Below are 22,424 nucleotides of genomic sequence, written 5' to 3'. Positions count from 1 at the left end.
TTGCACAAGGCTGGGATGGGCTACAGGACAATAGGTAAGCAGCTGGGTGAGAAGGCAACAACTGTTGGCGCAATTATTAGAAAATGGAAGAAGTTTAAGATAACAGTCAATCTCCCTTGGTCTGGGGCTCCATGCAAGGTCTCACCTCGTGGAGCCTCAATGATCATGAGAAAGGTGAGCGATCAGCCCAGAACTACATGGCAGGACCTGATCAATGACCTGAAGAGAGCTGGGACCACAGTATCAAAGAAAACCATAAGTAACACACTCCGCCGTCATGGATTAAAATCCTGCAGCACACGCAAGGTTCCTCTGCTCAAGCCAGCGCATGTCCAGGCCCGTCTGAAGTTTGCCAATGACCATCTGGATGATCCAGAGGAGGAATGGGAGAAGGTCATGTGGTCTGATGAGACCAAAATAGAGCTTTTTGGTTTAAACTCCACTCGCCGTGTTTGGAGGAAGAAGAAGGATGAGTGCAACCCCAAGAACACCATCCCAACCATGAAGCATAGAGGTGGAAACATCATTCTTTGGGGATGCTTTTCTGCAAAAGGGACAGGACGACTGCAACGTATTGAGGGGAGGATGGATGGGGCCATGTATCACGAGATCTTGGCCAACAACCTCCTTCCCTCAACAAGAGCATTGAATATGGGGCGTGGCTCGGTCTTCCAGTATGACAACGACCCGAAACACAGCCAGGGCAACTAAGGAGTGGCTCCGTAAGAAGCATCTCAAGGTCCTGGAGTGGCCGAGCCAGTCTCCAGACCTGAACCCAATAGAAAATCTTTGGAGGGAGCTGAAAGTCTGTGTTGCCCAGTGACAGCCCCGAAACCTGAAGGATCTGGAGAAGATCTGTATGGAGGAGTGAGCCAAAATCCCTGCTGCAGTCTGTGCAAACCTGGGTAAGAACTACAGGAAACGTTGGATCTCTGTAATTGCAAACAAAGGTTTTTGTACCAAATATTAAGTTCTGTTTTTCTGATGTATCAAATACTTATTTCATGCAATAAAATGCAAATTAATTATTTTAAAATCATGCAATGTGATTTTCAGGATTTTTGTTTTATATTTCGTCTTTCACAGTTGAAGTGTACCTATGATGAAAATTACAGACCTCTACATGCTTTGTAAGTGGGAAAACCTGCAAAATCGGCAGTGTATCAAATACTTGTTCTCCCCACTGTATATATATATATATATATATATATATATATATATATATATATATATATATATATATATATATATATATATATATATATATATATATATATATACATATATATACACATATATATATATACACATACACATATATATATACACATACACATATATATACACATACATATATATATATATATATATAAATATATATATATATATATATATATATATATATACAGACACACATATATATATACACATACACATATATATATACACATACACATATATATATACACATACACATATATATACACATACATATATATATATATATATATATATATATATATATATATATATATATATATATATATATATATATATATATCTTCTTCTTCTTTCGGCTGCTCCCGTTAGGGGTCGCCACAGCGGATCATCCATATGATCCGCATAGTGATTTGGCACATGTTTTACGCCGGATGCCCTTCCTGACGCAACCCTGGTCGCCTCTTACGACACAGGGATAATATATATATATATATATATATATATATATATATATATATATATATATATATATATATATATATATATATATATATATATATATATATATATACACCAAGTCGAAAACACCAGGGGGTTGACTCAGCCTGCCATCCTTCCGAGGTCGGCGAAATGAGTACTAGTTGTACTGGGCCCGGTGTATGCCCCGGTTAGAATAGGTGTACCATATCCCTGTGTGTCGTAAGAGGCGACCAGGATTGCGTCAGGAAGAGCATTCGGCGTAAAAACCTATGCCAAATCATTATGCGGACAACAAAACGAATTTCCATACTGGATTGGTCAAGGCTCGGGTTACCAACGACCCGCCACAGGTACCGGTGGTCAGCAGGGTACCAGTGGAAATTGTGCTACTGCTGGGCGAAGGAGGAGAAGGAGACGGGGAAGGCAAGTCCGGAGGCAGTGGGAGAGGGGGAAGGGTAGAAGTGTGCAGTTGAGAGTTGGAACTCTGAATGTTGGGACGATGACTGGCAAAGGGTGAGAGTTGGCTGATATGATGGAGAGAAGAAAGGTGGACATACTGTGTGTACAAGAGACCAAGTGGATGGGCTAGTGAGTAAGGCTAGGAGCATTGGAGGTGGTTTCAAACTGTTCTACCATGGTGTGGATGGGAGGAGAAATGGTGTCGGGGTAATCCTGAAGGAAGATTATGTCAAGAGGGTATTGGAGGTGAGGAGAGTGTCTGACCGGGTGATGAGTGTGAAGTTGGAAATTGAAGGGGTGATGATGAATGTCATCAGTGCATATGCCCCACATTTGGGGTGTGAGATGGAGTATAAAGAAGATTTCTGGAGTGAGTTAGATGAAGTGGTGGAGAGTGTATCCAAGGATGAAAGAGTGGTGATTGGAGCAGATTTCAATGGGCATGTTGGGGAAGGGAATAAAGAGGATGAATAGGTGATGGGTAGGTACGGTCTCAACAAGAGAAATGTGGAAGGGCAAGTGGTGGTAGAGTTTGCAAAAAGAATGGAAATGGCAGTGGTAAATACGTATTTCAAGAAGAAGGAGGAACACAGGGTGACATACAAAAGTGGAGGAAAGTGCACACAGGTGGATTACATCTTGAGCAGGAGATGCAACCTGAAAGAGATTAGTGACTGTAAGGTGGTGGCAGGGGAGAGTGTGGCTCGACAGCATCGATTGGTGGTCTGCAGGATGACTTTGGAGGTGAGGTTGAAGAAGAGAGTGAGGGCTGAACCAAGGACCAGATGGTGGAAGCTGAAGGAGGAAGACTGTTGCGTGGAATTTAGGGAGGAGGCGAGACAGGTGTTGGATGGTGGTAAAGATGGGATGATTGGGCAACGACAGCAGAAGTGGTGAGGGAGAGAGCTAGGGAGCTACTTGGTGTGACATCTGGACAAAGGAAGGAAGATAAGGAGACTTGGTGGTGGAACGAGGAAGTACAGGAATGTATAAGGAAGAAGGGGTTGGCGAAAAAGGAAGTGCGATAGTCAGAGAGATGAAGAAAGTAGGCAGGAGTACAAGGAGTGGCGGCGAAAGGCAAAAAGAGAGGTGGCAAAGGCCAAGGAAAAGGCATATGACGAGCTGTATGAGAAGTTGGATACAAAAGAAGGAGAAAAGGATTTATACCGATTGGCAAGACAGAGGGACCGAGCTGGGAAGGATGTGCTGCAGGTTCGGGTGATAAAGGACGCAAATGGGAATGTGCTGACGAGCGAGGAGAGTGTGTTGAGAAGGTGGATGGAGTACTTTGAGGAGCTGATGAATGAAGAAAATGAGAGAGAGAGAAGGTTGGAAGAGGTGGAGATAGTGAATCTGGAAGTGGGGTGGATCAGTAAGGATGAAGTGAGGACTGCTATGAAGAAGATGAAAAGTGGAAAGGCGGTGGCCCAGATGACATACCAGTGGAGGCATTGAAGTGCTTAGGAGAGATGGCAGTGGGGTTGTTAACCAGATTCTTTCATAAAGTCTTGGAAAGTGAGAGGATGCCGGAGGAGTGGAGATTAAGTGTACTGGTTCCGATTTTCAAGAATAAGGGTGATGTGCAGAGCTGTGGAAATTACAGAGGGATAAAGTTGTTAAGCCACACCATGAAGTTGTGGGAAAGAGTAGTGGAAGCAAGGTTGAGAGGAGAGGTGACGATCTGTGAGCAGCAATATGGGTTTATACCAGGAAAGAGCACCACTGATGCAATGTTTGCTTTGAGAATGTTGATGGAGAAGTATAGGGAAGGCCAGAAGGAGTTACATTGTGTGTTTGTGGATTTAGAGAAAGCTTATGATAGGGTGCCAAGAGAGGGGTTGTGGTATTGTATGAGGAAGTCGGGAGTGGTGGAGAAGTATGTGAGGATCGTGCAGGATATGTATGAGGACAGTGTGACAGCGGTGAGGTGTGCGGTTGGAATGACGGACCGGTTTAAGGTTAAAGTGGGATTGCACCAAGGATCGACTCTGAGCCCTTTCCTGTTTGCAATGGTGATGGACAGGATGACGGACGAGATCAGACTGTCGTCTCCATGGACTATGATGTTCGCGGATGACATCATGATCTGTAGGGAGAGTGGGGAGCAGGCTGAGGCGAGCCTCGAGAGGTGGAGGTACGCACTGGACAGAAGGGGAATGATAGTCAATCAGAGTAAGACGGAGTACATGTGCGTATATGAGAGGGAGGGTGGTGGTATGGTGCGGTTGCAAGGAGTTGAGGTGGGGAAGGTGGATGGGTTTAAATACTTGGGATCAACTGTCCAAAGTAACGGAGAGTGTGGGAGAGAAGTGAAAAAGAGAGTGCAGGCAGGATGGAGTGGGTGGAGAAGAGTTGCAGGAGTGATTTGTGACAGAAGGGTAGCTGCAAGAGTGAAGGGGAAAGTATATAAGACGGTAGTGAGACCAGCTATGTTGTATGGTTTGGAGGTGGTGGCACTAACAAAAAGACAGGAAGCGGAGCTGGAGGTGGCAGAGTTAAAGATGCTGCGATTCTCGTTGGGAGTGATGAGGATGGATAGGATAAGGAATGAGTATATTCGAGGGACAGCGCAGGTAGGACGGTTTGGAGACAAAGTGAGAGAGGCAAGATTGAGATGGTTTGGACATGTGCACAGGAGGGAAGCGGAGTATATCGGGAGAAGGATGTTGAAGATGGAGCCGCCAGGCAGGAGGAGAAGAGGAAGGCCAAAGAAGAGGTTCATGGATACGGTGAGGGCGGACATGAGGGTGGTTGGAGTGTCAATGGAAAATGTGGAGGATAGAGCGAAATGGAGACAGTTGATCCGCTGTGGCGACCCCAAACGGGAGCTGGCGAAAGAAGAAGAAGAAGAAAAAGATGCCTGACGTATGCAAAATTTGTCTAAAACGCCAGCACACGTTGAATACGTTCTGGGTAAGTTTAGTATCCGTTAAGAGCACGCTGAAAAACACTGACATATGTCGTAGTACGCTGGCTTTCATCGTTGTACTTTGCGGTTGTCCTCAAATTTTAGCATGCTTGAAATTTTACGACGTATGCCAGCGTATGACTCACACGTTCCGCTACGCTGGCCATAAGTTGTAGGCACGTTATGCAATCGTTGACACACGTTACTTGAAAGTTACTCATAAGTCGAAACACGTCGAGGTAATGTTTAGCGTACCCAAAACTTATTTCTAACCTATGAGTAACGTGTTGTGGGCATGTTACACGATCGTTGACACACGTCGAGGCACGTTACTTGTAAGTTACTCATAAGTCGAAACACGTCGAGGTAATGATTAGCGTACCCAAAACTTATTTCTAACCTATGAGTAACGTGTTGTGGGCATGTTACACGATCGTTGACACACGTCGAGGCACGTTACTTGTAAGTTACTCATAAGTCGAAACACGTCGAGGTAATGCTTCGCGTACCCAAAACTTATTTCTAACCCATGAGTAACGTGCTTTGAACCTATGCGTAACGTACCTCCAACGCATATTGACGTATGTAGACGTATTTGATTGACGTCTTCCGGACGACCACAGAACTTGCTGAACGTGTTTCTAATTTACAGCTACCGTATAATGGCGTATTGGCAGAGTTTAAAAAAAAAACAAAAAAAACAATAACTTCCGATATTTCAACACGTGCCGTTACGTCATGTCCGATTGCCTCTTCAGTTTGCTGATGTCTTATTCTTAGTTCCTCCTCTGAATATTTTCTGTTTGAGGATATTGACACGTTGACGTCGAAACTTAAAAGCAAATGTCCGAATATATTGTAAAATTCGTGAGAGACTAATAAAAAACCAATAAATAAAAAAAACAACAATAACAACAACAACTTCAGATATTTCGTCACGTGCCTTCACGGAGCCAAGGAGAAAAAAAGAAAATGTGTCTTGACGGAGAAAATTAGTTTCGGGTATGCGAAACATTACTTCGACATGTTTCGACTTATGAGTAACTTACAAGGATCTTGTGTCGACGTGTGTCAACGATCGCATATCGTGCCTACAATTATTCCCAGCGTAGCGGAACGTGTGAGCCATACGGCGAGTAAGCCATAAAATTTTCAGAATGCTTGAAATTTCACGATGTACGAAACGTACCACGAAATACGACAGCGTACTTCATCGTTTTTCAGCATGCTCTTTACGTATACACAACTTGGCCATACCGTATTTGACGTGTGCCAGCGTTTTTGGCACATTTTTCATAGGTTGCATAGGCTGGCTAAATCGTCAAGGTGTGACTGCGTGGTTGACACTTCCAATTCTCAGGCGGTTTTGATTTAAATTGGCGAGCGGCAGGTTTTTAACAGGCTACGCCACGAGTTCGTCGGCGATACGTGCAGCGCGCTATGCCAAAGTTCAACTATCGTTGGGCATAGGTTGTGAACGCCGACAACACGTGAATCATTCGTTGGTATAAGTTATCTATAAGACAACGAAACGCTCTGTGCCCGTTACTAATATGTTATGCATACGACCAACACGTTATGAATACGACCAAAACTTTTGAAAAAAACATCAAAATTTCATCGTACGCCAACGTTTTACATACATTTTTATACGTTGCCATTGCTGGCTAAATCGTCAAGGTGTGACAGCGCCTTAATACTTGATGAAGTTCGACCAAAAGTGATCGGCAAGGATCTGACTGTGACACCAGTGACAGCATTCAAGAAGAAGCTCCGTATCAGGTCACACCCCTTGAGGTGGCGATGCGTCACGACGTCCCATCAATAACACAGCGGGTATAACAGGATCAATATCAGCAACGTCCGAATACACATAACCCAAAAGTTTGGAGTTAAGGATGCCCTCAACTTCAATGAGGATTGGTTCCTCTGTCCGAGAAGATCTCGTGAGGTTTCCCCCTGTGAGCGATGAAGCGATGAACGGACATGAGAAAGGAATCAGCATCGAGACCCTTCAGGAGGTCCAAATGTACACCGCGGGTGGTGAGGCACTTGAAGATTATACCCCAGCGCTTCTCTGTCCTTCTTCCAATTTTTATGGTAAAAGGACCAAAGCAATCCACTCCAGTAGAGTCGAAGGCAGGCTTGTACAGTCATAATCGTGCAGGTGATAGAGCAGCCATTCTTGGCACCTCTGGGTTGGCGCGCCACTTCCGGCACTCTTGGCATTGATGTTGGTGTCGACGAATAGCCTCTCGACCACATAAAACCCAGTACTTGCGACGCACTTCAGCGAGAATTCGCTCCTGACCACAGTGAAGCAGTTGGTCATCATATTCTCGAATGAGGAGCTTGGTTACTGGGTGATGAGGATCCAAAACAATTGGATGCACAGCATCTTGTTCAAGGATATCTGCCTGACGCAGTCTTCCTCCTACTCTGACGAGACCAAGAGTGAGGTCATATTCAGGTGAGAGAGATGCCAGTCGGCCTCTCAGGGGTATATCCTTACTTGTTGCAAGTATTTGGACTTTGTCCGGAAAACTATCATGCTGTGAGCGTTGAAGCAGAAGATTCTCTATCTCCCCACACCGGTGAGCACTTAAGGTAGGACAGTCTTTATTTGAGGCCAGCCCGTTGAGACACTGATGTGCCACCATAACCAGGTCGTTCCAAGACTCAAACTGTGAAGGGTCGGGTCAGGTCTGTATATCCGCCGAAACTATTCCACAGAAGGTTGACTTCCGAAGTTCAGTCACATCGCTTTGACCTATATTTGGCAAATGAGGCCATTGATCGGGAGCTCGCGCCAGAAATGAAGGACCATTCCTCCAACAGTTATCCGGACACAGATGGTGTAGAGGTAGGCCTCGAGTAATGTCGTCCGCAGGATTGTCCCTTGTGCTGACATAACGCCAATTCTGACCATCAGTAAGTGTCTGCATTTCAGCCACTCGGGTGCCCCCAAACACCCTATAGCAACAGGAATCAGAGTGGAGCCAGTTGAGAACAGTCGTTGAATCACTCCACAAAGTCACCTGCTGCACAGTCAAGGTAAGCTCTTCGAGGAGTAGGTGGGCAAGCTGAGCTCCAGTGAGTGCAGCAGATAACTCCAATCGTGGCATGGATATTTGACACTTCGGAGCAATGCGGGATCTTGCCAGGACGAAGGAAACTTGGACCACCCCATTGGCATCCTCGGTACGCAGGTAAGCAACCGAACCATAAATTTGTTGAGAAGCATCGCAGAAGATGTGCAGAGTATGGGTAGAAGTCGAAGGATCAGTGCCAGGCGGAAGATAATATCTCGGGAGCCTGACCTGTTCGAGATCAGGTCACTCACATTGCTAGGTGAGCCGCTCATCTCGAATATCTCCGGGCTCAATTGGAGACATCCCAACTCCTTGGAGTCTTCCACAGGTCTTGGACCAACACTTTTGCTCTCGCAGTGTAGGGAGCAAGATAGCCGATGGGATCATATTGGCTGGCAAGAATCTTGTAGATATTTCTCAATGTAAGAGACTCATATTCAATGGGTCGGGACTTATATGTCAACTCGTCTGAGCGACAGTTCCAGCGGAGCCTGAGAGTGGATTCCTGAGTATCTCCCTCATGGTAAGATAACCATAGATCACAACCTTCTGAGCATGCCTCTGGAGGAAGATGTTCTTCCACGGATGACACATTGCTGGCCCATTGTCTAATTTCGAAGCCTGCTGAGGAAAGAACACGTCTCATCTTGTCGATCAGCTGCTTCACTTGTAAAGGTGTGGTTAGACTGTCCAAGCAGTTATCAACATAGAATGCAGTGCTGAACGAGTTAACAACCTCTTCGTTGCCACATTTGTTATTCTGGACATGTGTTTGCAATGCGAAGGCAGCACAGCAAGGGCTGCATGTTGTTCTAAAAGGCAGGACTTGCCATTCGTAAGCATCGGGTAGGTTGTCTCGCTTCAAGTCGCGCCACAGGAAACGAAGCAATGGCCTATCCTCTGGCAGTAGACGCACTTGGTGGAACATAGCTTTTATGTCCCCAGAGATTGCAACGCTATGTTGCCTGAAGTGGAGTAAGACACCAAATATAGGGGGGGCCCATCACAGGTCCAGGGATAAGGTGTGCATTGAGAACCATGCCTTTACACTTGAACGAACAGTTGAATACTAATCGATACTTCCCATTGTGTCTGACTACATGGTGAGGGACAAACTAGGATTCGTTAGAAGCATCTTCTGCATCACTCAATTTCTTCACATAACCTGCATCAACAAGTTTCTGTATCTGCTCAGAATGAATCCGAGCAAGGTCTGGACCCTTTAAGAGACGTCGCTCAGTGTGTTTCAGGTTAAGGAAGACAGGTTCTTTGGTTGCCGCAAAGTGTGTTCCATCATGAGCACGGAGTAACGGTGTGACATAACGTTGCACTCCATCTGTCTCGATTCTAACAGTTCTAGATTCCAGAAGTTTCATTGCTTGCTGGGGTCCTGCTTGGAGCGGGTTGCATGTTTTTCACTGACGTATGGAAGGATGTCAGTCTGCCAAAGTCTCTCCACATTTTTCATAAGATCTGTTGATGATTGCATGAAAGCCGTAAACAGGCAATGTTGCTGAATTACGCTTTGCTGCAGTATGCTGGCTGGTCCTTGTAGTGACAAGCCCAGGTTGGTACAAACAGCCACTGGAGCACCATTTGAGCCGAACCGCACAGGTTTCCTTGTTAAGACGAGGTGAGAGTAATCTGACCCGATTAATATTGTTGGTTGAACCTTATCAATCAGAGGGAGTGGAAGCCCAGCTCGGTGGAGATACTGTTTCTGAAGAGCGGCCACTGGGTAAGAATACTCAGATAAGCACAGCATTGTGGCAGTGAATACTCCATCTATCGCGTATCTTTGTTTTGGGTTCTTGACCGATGATATTTGAAGCTTGACAGAAGCACCAGGACACTAAACCATATCTTCACGTACTGTCCTGAGCAGTAATGTTTCAGGTTTACCCACTAGGTTCAGCTGCTCCATTGCTGAATTCAAGAGCATGGTCCTTTCTAAACCATCATCTAGGATGGCATAGGTCTCCATGGATCCTTGTGGGCCATAAAGAAGCACCTTCACGACCTTTAACATGACATCATGTGGATGGGAAGGCTTGTCGAGGTACACCGCAGATGGTGATGAGCCTGTCATAAGGACAGTGCTGGTGAATCTCTGTGCAGTGTCATGTCGGATGGTTAGATGCAACTCTTTGCAGGTAATGCACGGCTTCTTGAGTGTACATCGATCAGCCGTATGTGTTCGACCACACCTCCAACACCGGTCATGTTCCCTTATCCACTTGATGATATGGTCTGTAGAAAGCTTTCTGAATTCTGTTCATGAACCGAGGTTGTGGTCACTTGTGTTACAGTGAGGACAGTATGGCTTGGGTTGTTGCTTCGGTTTCGTTGTTGAAGAAACATTACCCGACGGCTGTGTCTTTGTGCCAGACATCGGTGACTTGGAGTTGTAAAACACAGATGCATGTGATTCTTTCTCCTTGAAAGATGAAGAACGCTGTTCCTTTCTCTCTGATCTCTGGCCCTCACATTTGTAGAGGACAGCAGCTTGGTTCGCTATACGTTTAGCTCGAGACTTTGCCTGCAGCCAATCCGGTAGATAGTGCAATGTGTAGATCTGATTAGAATCTGCATTTAAGAGTGTTTTGTTAATGCAGTGCTCAACGAATCCATCACGATAAGTTGGCGGCAGTTTGCTTATCAACCTGTCTACATGTGAGCCACATCGCAGTTCAAATCGATGTTCACCCTCGAGTGATTGCACTGCCAGAGCAAAGCCTTCAAAGGCTTCTGCATCTCCAGTCTTCACTGGTGTCATGTTCAAGATAGCACCAATTTCGCTCTGTACGAGTTGCCTCGGCTGTCCATACTTGTCCTGCAAGGCTCATAAGGCCGCCGTGTATGGCTTCGGATCATGCATGTATGCCTTAGCAAGCTTGTACGCACTCGGTAGCTTAAGGTGACTGAAGAGTACTTGATATTTGTATTCCTCTAACAAGTATGTGTGATTACTCAACAAGCTATCCAATGCCAGCTTGAGAAGGGCAAAGTCACTTTCCCTGCCACTCTGGAAATAAGGAATACTCGGTTTTGGTACCCCATAGGATGAAGCTATCAGCAGGTCCATGAGGTTGGGTGTTGCAGGCATCTCAGATGGGTCAGGCGGATGCCCATGTGCCGTCATCAAAGATGGTAGGTGTGGTGCCTGATGACATGGCAACATATTAGGATGGAAATTCGAAGCTTGGAATGGAGCGGTGTTAGTGAATGAATATGCCGGGGCATGTCCACCTACCGAGTGCCCTGTAGCCAACCCATGAGGAGGCAGGTTTGATGATACACCATCAAGATATGCAGTTGGCTGCATTTGCTTTACATTCTCATTGAGTATTGTATTGTCATCCATCCTTAATTGAGGAGTGGGTTGTCGGTCCTTGGTGATGGCCATTGCCGGCTCTGACCTCAGTTGCGGCAGCTGCGCTGACAACTGTTTGTTTGGTTGAACCGATCGAGTTAGTTCAGTTCGCCATTGTTCAGAATCGCTTGTTGGGTGGTGTTGGCCAGACGTCTGACCGGTGAGGTAAGGGAGTCATCTCCTGCATCCAAGAATGACACTATCAGTCGTGCTTCCTCCAGTTCCTATCCTGCCTGCCTGAGACGCCTATGTCTTGCGAGATGAACAGTTAGGGATTCGCAGTCCCTCAGAACTCGACGCTCCACATTCTGAGCTTGTTGGGCTTTGTCCTGCAGTTGCTGCACACGTCTCTCAACCATTTCATCCTCCTCCAATCGACGTCTTAATTCCTCCAGCTCAGCCTGCTTTCGTTTTTCCTTGAGAATAGCCGATTGGATGCCACTGAGCTGAGATGTAATAGATGCACGACTGCAGCCAGAACTATGGTTGCGTGTCCTACATTGCGAGGCAGTCTTTGGCTGATGGCTTCCGAACAAATGTCGTCGATGGGAAGAACCTGATCCACTCTCTTGATTAAAGGAAGGACCACTCATGTTCGAGGGTACGTAGTTAAGAACAGTCTTTCAAACGTTCAGGCAGACGTCGATTCCTTTCAGCTCGGGGAGACGCCGGTAATTCATTGCCGATGCTGATGATGGCCAGGTCTGGTAACTCGGTGGCCGATACGGATATATCAGAGGTGGGGCTGACAACGGCCGTGGAAACATAGACAAATGGGTTCGTGACACAAGTGGTTAAAGGACGAACCGGAATAATGTCGCTGGTATTGTCGGCTGTTTGACTACTGTTGGCAGTCAGGATGTTGGCGATTTTCTCATCCATGGTTTCCTTGTCCAGCTGTTCGGTTATCCGGCTCGAAGGACCATGAAAGGTAGGGTTTGATAACCTACGGTAAGGCTGCGACTACGGATGATAATGATGATAAGTACGTTATTAATATAACGACACAAATAATGAAAGTCTCGCTCAGCGAGCAAAGACAAAATGGCGACGGTTCACTCACACCAACCAACAAGAAACCGGAAGTCCTCTCTACATCCGGTGGGAAAATGCCAAGAAAGTAAGAATTACAGGCTTGCACTACACTAACATGGTATTCATAGATTGCATGAAACATTCATGGGCACAACAGGACCCGTTCATACATATGGTGAAACAGCAAAGACTTTCTAACACATCCATGGAGGTATATATATATATATATATACATATATATATATATATATATATATATATATATATATATATATATATATATATATATATATATATATATATATATATATATACATATCGTATATATATTATTGCCGTATATATATATATATATACATATATACATGTACATACAGATACACACATGTCTGGTGTTAGCTTCATGGTTCGGGTGGTGGGCTTGGGATCCCTGCTTCCTGAGTTAAAATTCTGCTTGGCTGTTGAATTAATACCAGGTGGGGTGACTCAGCCTGCCACCCTTCTGTGGTTGGCAAAATGAGTACCAGCTTGCTGGGATGATTGAGCCATTTGAGTATCCTGTGTTGGAGTGGTGACCCATCCAGGTTTGTGCCCTGCACCAATGCTCTGCACAGAGTATGGTCCCAATGTATTTGGATTTTTGAAACATATATATTTATTTATCTACACACATGAGGAGAAAGACTTGCATTGTTTTGTTTCTTTGGAGTAACAATGCGTTTGTTACATTTGACATTTCCTCACATCTAATGTTACATTGAACGGTTCGGCCAAAGTCACATTTGCTCTACGGTGAGGATACGGCGGCCGTACGCCCTCTGAATTGACAGAAACGTGTGGTGGCCGCAGAGTTTCTGCGGTGGCCTCAGGGTGGCCCTACGCCGTTTGGCTATCTTTTCCAGGCCGTCGGGGTCGCCGTGGAATTATAACTTTTTTCATTTCTACGTTAGCCATAGCAATTCGACATGCCGTAGTTGTGTTCCACGTCGACCATACATCGGGCGTACGGGGGGGGGGGGGCTTGCGTTATTCGTGCGGCTGCCGTAATCTATTATCAATGAAAAATGAATTTTGCCCTAAAAACCTGATACATTTTATAAAACCGAACACAACGTGGCGTTCATGTTTGTTCACGTGTCTCCCCCACCTGTTCGAGCCGTATCTTCGCGCTTTGTTCATTCAGTTCGTCGGTGAAAGTCCTCGTGAAAGCATCTCTCGTGTGTCAATCGCTACTTTACCTTGTGTTTTCACCTTGATTTGTGATTTTTTTTTTTTTTTACTCATCTTGTGTTTTAATTAATAACAAAAAAGCAATCCGATCACGTGGTGTGACGGACTGTCGGGCAAGGATTTAATTTCACAGCAAAACCGGTTGTAATTTGGAATATCCATGATTACCTCAGCCCGATGCGTTTGATGAAAGTGATTGTGGTTCTGGGGGCATCATATTTAATGAGCTGCCCTGGGGGCAGTGCTCGCAGAGTGCGCGAGCGATCGGAACTCAGGCCGGAGCTCGAGCCTGTGTGGACCTTTGGATGTGGTGATTGTACCAGTTTACATACAATACACCGCCACCGAAGGTCATTAACTCATCTTATTTTACCTTAAACATGGGGGATTTCAGTTGAAAGTGTCTTGAAAGTGGGTTTTCTTGGGGTCCAGGAACCGATTAATTCACTCCATTATTATTGGGAAAATAGTTTGGAATCAAACTTTTTGCAATCCGAACAGCCTCCTGGAACGAATTCAATTCGGATTCTGGGGGCACCACGTACTGGTATATTCCGAACTGTTATATTTTTATTTCAGAAAAATTAACTGGTATATATACCCTTTCGTTTCCGTCCGTCTGGCCGCACGTTCGCCTTAGGGCCCCCCTGCAGTCCCCCTGCAGGCACCTTGAGACTACCTTGCGTCTGCCTTGAAAATTCTGTGGCCGCCGCAGGAACGCCCTAAGGTCACTGTGCGACATCAAATCAAAGACCGTACGGCACCCCCACGTTTTCAGTCTCCACAATTTCTAAATACGCCGTGCGGCTCCCCGAAAAATAAAAACATATGTGACTGCTGCATTGTGTGACCGTGGAAATACTGCGGCCGCCATATAATTGCTAGTGGCCGTAGATTTTGGAGACCCCACAGCCGCCGTGGCAAATGTGACTTTGGCCTTAATGTTACATTTGAAATGATTGATTCCAATGAAACACAACAAAGAGCTTTCTATGCATCTCGCACTCTTTTCATAAACAAAACGCAAAATGATTTCGCCTATCTTGGCTGGATGGAACGTGCCTTGCTAAAGTCACATTGAAAAAAACGTCAAGCACATTTGGTGGTGTAACGGTTGAAGCGTCATTTGGCGGTGTAATGGTTGGGGAGGATGGTGGTTCAAACCCCGTCTGAGCCATCCCCGACTTTTAAAATGGGACCTGCTGATTCGTTTTTTTTAATGCTCAGCATTTAAAAAGGATAGAGCATGGACAAACAATACAAGCAAAGGTTTGCAACAACAGTGCAGGCCTTCATGTGCCTAATGGCCTCTTCCTGCATAGAAGTTCCATGTAAGGAAATCATCATCATCATCATCATCATCATCATCATCAACCCCATTGTACTCATCTGTCATCTGTCATGTGAGGTGCAATGCAAACAACTCACCTCGCTCCTCCATGAAATTTCACATGGACGTCTCCCACAGTCGCAGAACAGTCCACGGCTTGGACAGTGGGCCGGCCACCAACATTTTTCGTAAAACGTAACTCAGTGGTCAGGCCAACTTTATCCAGTGACAGATCGAAAGAGCCACTGTCACGTCTAAGAGATGAGAAAATAAAGCAATAGATGGAAATTCAATAATAATCGACAAATAAAAGTATTTTTTTTACCTTCGCAAACTTTGTTGCGAAGGTTATGTTTTGATCGCTGTGTATTTATTTATTTATTTGTGAATGTGTGTTTGTTTGTTTGTTTGTTTGTTTGTTATTCGCATAACTCCAAAAGTATTGAACTGAATCGCAGCAAATTTGGTGGGATGATTGGTTATTATCCGAGGACCATTTGATTCGATTTTGGGAGCGATCGGGTCAAAGGTCAAGGTCAAGGTCATGAAAAGGTCTAAATCGTCTTTTTACCATAGCGCGGTCAATTTGTATCCAATTTGCATGCAACTAATGCCAAAATGTTCAGAATTCAATGCCCCATCTTGTGATATGTCACATGACACAATGACATAATAACCCTTATTAGCGGTTGGGAGTCAAAGGTCAGGGGGGTCACAACATTGCAAAATGTGCGGTTTTAGTCATAACACACGGTCAATTCTTATCCGATTTGCATGAAACCAACACCAAAATGTTAACTGTTCTGTTCCCCACACTCTTATACCAATTACAAAATTAAGAGTGCAAAGGTCAAGGCCGAGGTCATGAAAAGGTCAAAATCGTCATTTTGTCATAGTGCAGTCGATTTTTATCCAATTTGCATGCAACCAATGCCAAAATGTTGTGAATTCAATGCCCAATCTTGTGATATACGATATGACACAATGACGTCATTACCTTTGTTCGCGGTTTGGGTCAAAGGTCAGGGGGGTCAACGACCTTTATTATCATAACGCGGTCAATTCTTATACAATTTGCATGTAAGTAGATTCAAAATGATTAGAATTCAATTCTCAATCCTGTGATGTGTAATATTTGACAGTGACTTTATTGGTGAGTTTAAAGCATTGGGGGGGGGGGGGGGTGTCACTGAACTTACACAATGTACATACCTTCGTGGCACGTACGCACACGAAACAAAAAATGTTCCTTTTTATAAATTAGGAGCCAGCTGATTTATTACTTTTGGATTGCACAACCACAACCAGCTGATGTCAACCATTCTAAAATAAGCACGATCACCTGATGTGTGCTTCAAATGTGTCATTCTTATGTGCCATGATGCTTTTGGCTGCTGGTGCAATTTGAAGATATTAAAAGATAAAAGATATGCACATTTTACAGTTGTAAGGATGCAGGTAATAAAAACGGATTAGCAGGCAAAAACATAGTTCTCTCCATGCAAACCAATGGGACTTTGGCACCAGGAGAGGCGTATTTCACAACTTATAGTTCTATTTATCGATAGTACTTCAACCCCCTATCGTGCAACTAGCTAATGTCATACGCTCTACATATCGTACACACAGCTGAATTCGTACTTTCAGATGTCATACTTTCTGAAAATGAATGTTTGTTTGTTCACAATAAATAACTAATTTAGAAAAACATAAACTCGTGTGTGCTAAATGCCCCTAAAATGACAAAATAATTTTTTATAATGTGACCAGTTGTCATCAGATTGACTTGACACCGACACCCAAAAAGGTCAGGGAGTTCATACAGAAATTGTACAATGTACGTGAATCAGTGTCAAACAGCAGGAATTTTAATGTTTTTAAGCTATCATAACACATATGAGATGGCAGATGTGGTATAGGATAAAATACCCTCACAATCAACGGTTTCTTGGGGGGGGGCAAAATGTAGCGTTGGCGAAGGTATGCGCTCTACTGAGTGCCCGTTCTAGTTTTTCAATGAACTACTCGATGAAATTCTGCTTCACGACTCTTCCTCCATTCACTCAAACCTGAACATTCCTTTCAGAGTTTCATAATCAAATGGAATAGTTCATCAGTGACTCCTGATTAATAAAATAACGTTTGTTCTGAGTGTTCGATTGTCAGCAAATTCCCAAGGAAATGTCAGTGTCTGTCACAAAACCCGAAGTTTGTAGATCGAGCAATGTCCAACCTTGAGGCAGGTACCGTCCAAACTTGCGTTTATTTAAGGGATCAATCACAAGCGACACATAAATCACAGCAGGGCAATGGACACAACAAATCAACTGATAACTACCTCTTCTTCTTTTTATCGTCTTTCTTTTTGTATACCTTGTCGAGGCTCATGTGAGAGCTAACACAACGCACACCAAGGGGCATGAGACAAGAGGGGCGGGAGTGGGAAGGACAAAACAGTGGGGAACAGACACATTTGGAGATCTGTGGAAGGGAGAGGGATGGGGTGGGGAACATGGGGAACAGAAGATGGACATTACAGGGACTTTCAGTAAGGAAAGCAGGGAATTTGAAGGAAATGGGCTTGGGTGGATTATCGGGGGTAGAAAAGACCGAGGATTTGGATGGGGGATGATAAGAGGTGGTGGTGAACAGCTGTTTTGAAGGCCTGGAGGGAAGAATGGGAAAGAATAGAGTGAGGGAGTTCATTCCAAAGGTGGGAAAAAAGAGGAATGAAAGAGTGAAGGTGAGCAGTGATTCGTGATTTTGGTAGTTTTACCAGAAGGGGGTTGTTGGCGGACCTTGAGCACCCTGAGGAAATGTGGTGGGGACAAATCGCAGAGAGAGCAGGGGGATGGGGGCGAGGCTGGAGAGGAGACGGTAGAAGACAGAAAGACCACCGACCAACCTGTAGTGATTGAGTGAGAGGCCCAAAGACTCAGCCTCATTGCGGGAGATGCCGATGATCCGAAATGCCCTGGTTTCCACAGGGTGAAGCCGAAAAAGGTGGGAGGCAGGAGCACCAGCCCAGAGGGGAGAGCAGTACTCCGTCAGGCTACGGACAAAAGCTTTGCAAGTGGTCAAGAGCTCAGGAAGGCCGAGGAAGGACTTTGCACGATGGAGGATTCCCAGTCGGCGACTGACTTTGGAGGCGAGGTTTGAAATGTGGCTTTCCCAGGAAAGGTCATGGCAGATAGTGAGACCCAGAAGCTTGAAAGAAAGGACTTCTTCCAGAAGATTGTTGAGAAAGTGGATAGGTGGGTTTTCTAAAACGGTCCTTTCGAAGAGACATAGTGAGAGGGTGAGATTTGTCTGGATTAAAGACATGTTCCACGTGTTGGACCAGTTTGTGATTTTATCCAGATCTGCAGTGAGCAAAGAAGCTGCTGCTTGCCGGTCTGAGGGATGACCGATGGTACGGCAGAGGGTGGAGTCATCAGCAAAGAGATATAGAGGATTTTCCAGAGAGTCGGAGAGATCATTGATGAAAACCAGAAAAAGAACAGGGCCCAGAACGCTACCTTGAGGAACTCCAGCCTGGACAGGAAGAGGGGATGAAAGAACTCCATTTGGGGCCACACGTTGACTGCGACAGGAGAGGAAGTCTGCGAGCCATGAGTGGAGATGGCCTTGGATACCATGGGAAGAGAGTTTGGTGAGTAGGGCAGGGTGCCAGACTGTGTCAAAGCATGTGATATGTCCAGGGATATGGCTCGGATTTCCTGTCTGGCATTGAGGACCTCCATCCATTGTTGGGAGAGCAGAAGCAGCATATCCAGCGTAGAGTGACCAGGTCTGAAACCAAATTGATGATTGGAAATCAAGCCATTGGAGAAGAGGACAGATTTCATGTCTGATGCGATGATGGATTCCATAACCTTGCTGATGATTAGGAGAAGGCTGATTGGTCTGCAGTTGCAGGGATCTGTTTTTGCACCTTTTTTATGCAGGGCAGTGATGTTTGCAGATTTCCAAGCAGATGGCAGAAGACCTTGAGCAAATGAGAGGGTGAGCAATAGCAGAGTTGCAGGCTTTGAGGACACGTGGGCTGATGCCGTCTTGACTGGTTGCAGAATCTGAGTCGAGGTTTGAAAGCAAGCTCTCCACCTTGTCAGGAGAGAAAGACACAGAGTCCAGCGACAGTTGGGTGTGACTGGGTTAGGTGGGTAGAGAAAGTGATGGGTTTAGGACACAAGATTTAGCTGCAAAACCGAGTTTAGACATTCAGCTTTTTCACGTGCGGCATCAGCAGTGCGGCCATTTGAGGTAAGGGAGGGGATGGAGGGGAACATACACCAGAAACAGATTTGATTAAAAGCCACCAGGATTTTGAGGAGGGAGAGAGGTTTGAGAGTTCAGACTTGAGCTGAGAAAGATGTTGTTTTCTTACTCTCGTGAGGGTAGATACACACTTGTTCCGAGCTTTATGTGAGGAACTGAGATTACCCTCAGTTGGGTTTGCTTTCCATGAGGCAAAGGCAAGTTGTTTCAGGACAACTGCCTCGCCACAAGCTTCAGTAAACCAAGGGCGGGAGGAAGGGTAGGACAACTGAAGAAGAGAGGGGATAAATCTGTGCATGAGGGAGAGCAAGTTTCTTTGAAAGAATTCCCAGGGTGAGTTGATGTTGGAGAAAGTAGTGATAGGAGACCAGTTTATAAGTTTGATGGCTGCTTGCAGACCCTACCAGTCGGCTTGAGTGAAATGCCAGACTCGACGGCGGTGAGGTGGTTCTCTGATAATAGCCAGAGAGATGTCCACTTTGACAAGGACGTGGTCAGAAGATCCGATTGGAGCGGAGGAAGAGCAGCAGATATTGTCAGGAAAATTTGTCAAAATCAGATCTAGAAGAGATGGAGTACCATTGGTTGAGATCCAGGTGGGGAAGTTGACAGATTGAGTCAGTCCCAACGAGTCACAGAAAGCTTTTGCTGAGGTGCCATGACAGGTGAGAGAGGTACCCACACCCAGCCAACTGGCATGACAATTGAAGTCGCCACATTAGAGGAAGAGGGAGTTTGGATGAGAAAATAGAAGATGGTCCATGTTTTTGGAAAATGAGGTGTAGATGGAGTCATCACTGTTAGGTGGACGGTACAGTACACATATAAACATGAGGTGGGAGTGGAGGTAAGCCGAAGCCAGAGGTATTCCTGGGGGTGTGGGGGAGTGAGGGCAGTGCATGGAGAGTGAGAAATAGAGTCTTTGATGAAGAGAGCAACTCCTCCACCAGGACGAGGCTCAGGTCTGTCATACCGGAGGAGGGAGTAACCAGGGAGAGATACTTGGGAGTCAGACACGTCTTGGGGGAGGAAAGTTTCTGTTCGGCAGATTATGTTTAGTTTGTCAGTAGCAACCTGTATGGAAAGATCTGAAAGGTTTGAGCGAAGGCCCCGGATATTTGAGGTCCACACTTTTTATGAAGAGGTAAGGGAGGAGGCTTTGCGTGCAGGTGGGGGGGAGGAGAGGGTAGGACAAGGGATGAGGAGGGGAGGTAAGGAGGGTTGTTGAAAGAGTGTGGGAGGGATTGCAGAATAGCTTGGAGAGGGGTCGGATGAAGAGGAGAAAATGCTCTGTGGTGCTGGGGAGAGGGGGGACAAGAGAGCGGGGAGAAGGCAGTTGAGGATTTGAGGAGGTGGAGTGAAGTGATGGAGGTGAGAGGGCAGTGGAAGGAGGCAGCTTTGTGGATGAGAGGGGGGAAACTTTGAGAAGGATGAGTGAGGGGGATGAAAGGTGGGACAAAGGTGAGGAGGGAATTTTTGAGAGAGGTGAGGGAGGCTTGGAGGGAGAAGAGTGGAATGGTTGCTTTGAGAGTGAGGAGTGAGAGGTGAGGGGGGTGAGTTGGCACTGGAGTTGGAAAAAAAGAATGGTTGATGGAAAGCGAACATTCATAGCAAACTGGGGTTTTTAAAAGTTTTATGTCAGAGATGCGATTTAACACAATTCTTGAGGGATGCAATAAAGGCGAATTCAGAGAATGGAAAGAAGAAACGCTGTAACAGTTGGATTTTTTAGGCAAGGAATGAAGGAGAGGTCGAAATGAGAGCAGTCTGTTAAAATAGCAGAAGAGTAGTGCATTATGAAACAGTAAAGAGTACCACATGTGTGAGAGAGGAATATGAAGCGTTGTAAGATATTGTGTTTATTCTTATGAATGTTTGAGAGTTTTCAACAGATTAGGTCATGGAAGTGTTGTTGAAAAAAATCGAGGAGGAAGAGGAGGAGGAGGAGGAGGAATAAGAGGAAGAAGACGCGATGAACAAGAAGAAGCAGAATCAGGAGAAAGGTGGGGTTTTTTTTGTTTGTTTGTTTTTTTTAAGATAAGAAATAGAGAGATTAGTTTGGAGAAATGGGGGACATTAGGAAAGTGGGGAAGATAGAAATTGAAGGTAATGGGGAGAAAAAACAAATAAAACGATCGTACACCAAGGGGAACCGGTCGGCCTCAAGCCTCAGCCTCAAACACCCGGAAAGACACATCGCCAAAAACTCACAAAATAGCACGATTTTTGAAACAAAACCGAACTGGGAACACACAGTAACATGTAGGTAAGAAAAATAAACAGTTAAAACGGGACAAATAACGACCGGAAACGTATCTTTGAGATCGTCAGCAGAGAGCTCCGAAGGAGACCTCTTGACGCTCCAAACCCGGAACCGGAACCTTCTTCTTCCAATGCTTCCTTAACTCCTCTCCCTCTGCCTTTTGAATGATACATATTGGAACAAGTGCATTTGTTTTTTCCTCAAACATATTCGACACTCAAGGACAATTCCCGCATTATTTTTACACATAGAAGGTCATCGTCACAATACAAACTTTGACTTCTTCATCAAATTTAGGGGAAAAAAACGAAATAACGGCACCTAAAGCAAGCTCACGTCTTTTACAGGGGGACGTATGCCGGCCTCTCATCTCTCATTGGCTCAGGCGGTGACACGTCACAACCTCGGCCGGGAGATGGGCGGAGCTTGGACCGCACATTCAAGCTTGGTCAAGGTCATGTCGTTGCTTAACGTGAAAACATTTATTTTTATGATAAAAGTGTCAAACTTGACATATGGCTTCTTCAGACGATTAAATACAAATTTTGAAGGGAAGCCCGGGCAAGAGATGTTTTTTTCTGGTTTATGAAAGCGAAAGAAAAATCGCGCCGGGGCCAAGTGCCCGCGCCCAAATCGGGCTCCTTTTTCCCGCTCGAGGATGTGAGACAACTTGCAACAAAATGGCGGCTTACGCACGGGTAAGTTGGAAATTTGAAGTTTTCTCGATCATTTTTCCTCAGAATAGGCGACAAACA

At 45.3% G+C, this 22,424-nt stretch overlaps 1 protein-coding gene across 5 annotated transcripts in view; it reads right to left on the bottom strand.

The window, feature by feature from the left end:
* Positions 1-22,424, bottom strand: part of LOC147023796 (bactericidal permeability-increasing protein-like) — a 94,117-nt gene that overhangs the window by 55,170 nt on the left and 16,523 nt on the right. For 4 of the 5 annotated variants that reach the window (XM_085889600.1, XM_085889597.1, XM_085889598.1 and 1 more), the window contains one exon: positions 15,227-15,382. The exons of the other annotated variant lie outside the window; for it this stretch is intronic. In XM_085889600.1, the coding sequence (XP_085745726.1) occupies positions 15,227-15,382 (156 nt within the window). The remainder of the gene's footprint in view (positions 1-15,226; positions 15,383-22,424) is intronic. 5 annotated transcript variants of the gene reach the window in all.

This window comes from Eptatretus burgeri, chromosome 7 (genome assembly GCF_056783735.1).
Source record: "Eptatretus burgeri isolate ZD-2024b chromosome 7, Ebu_testis_v1, whole genome shotgun sequence".
In the NCBI taxonomy this organism is placed as follows: Eukaryota; Metazoa; Chordata; class Myxini; order Myxiniformes; family Myxinidae; genus Eptatretus; species Eptatretus burgeri.
Note: the sequence above shows the minus strand (reverse complement) of the source record. Positions and strands in the feature narration are given on the sequence as shown.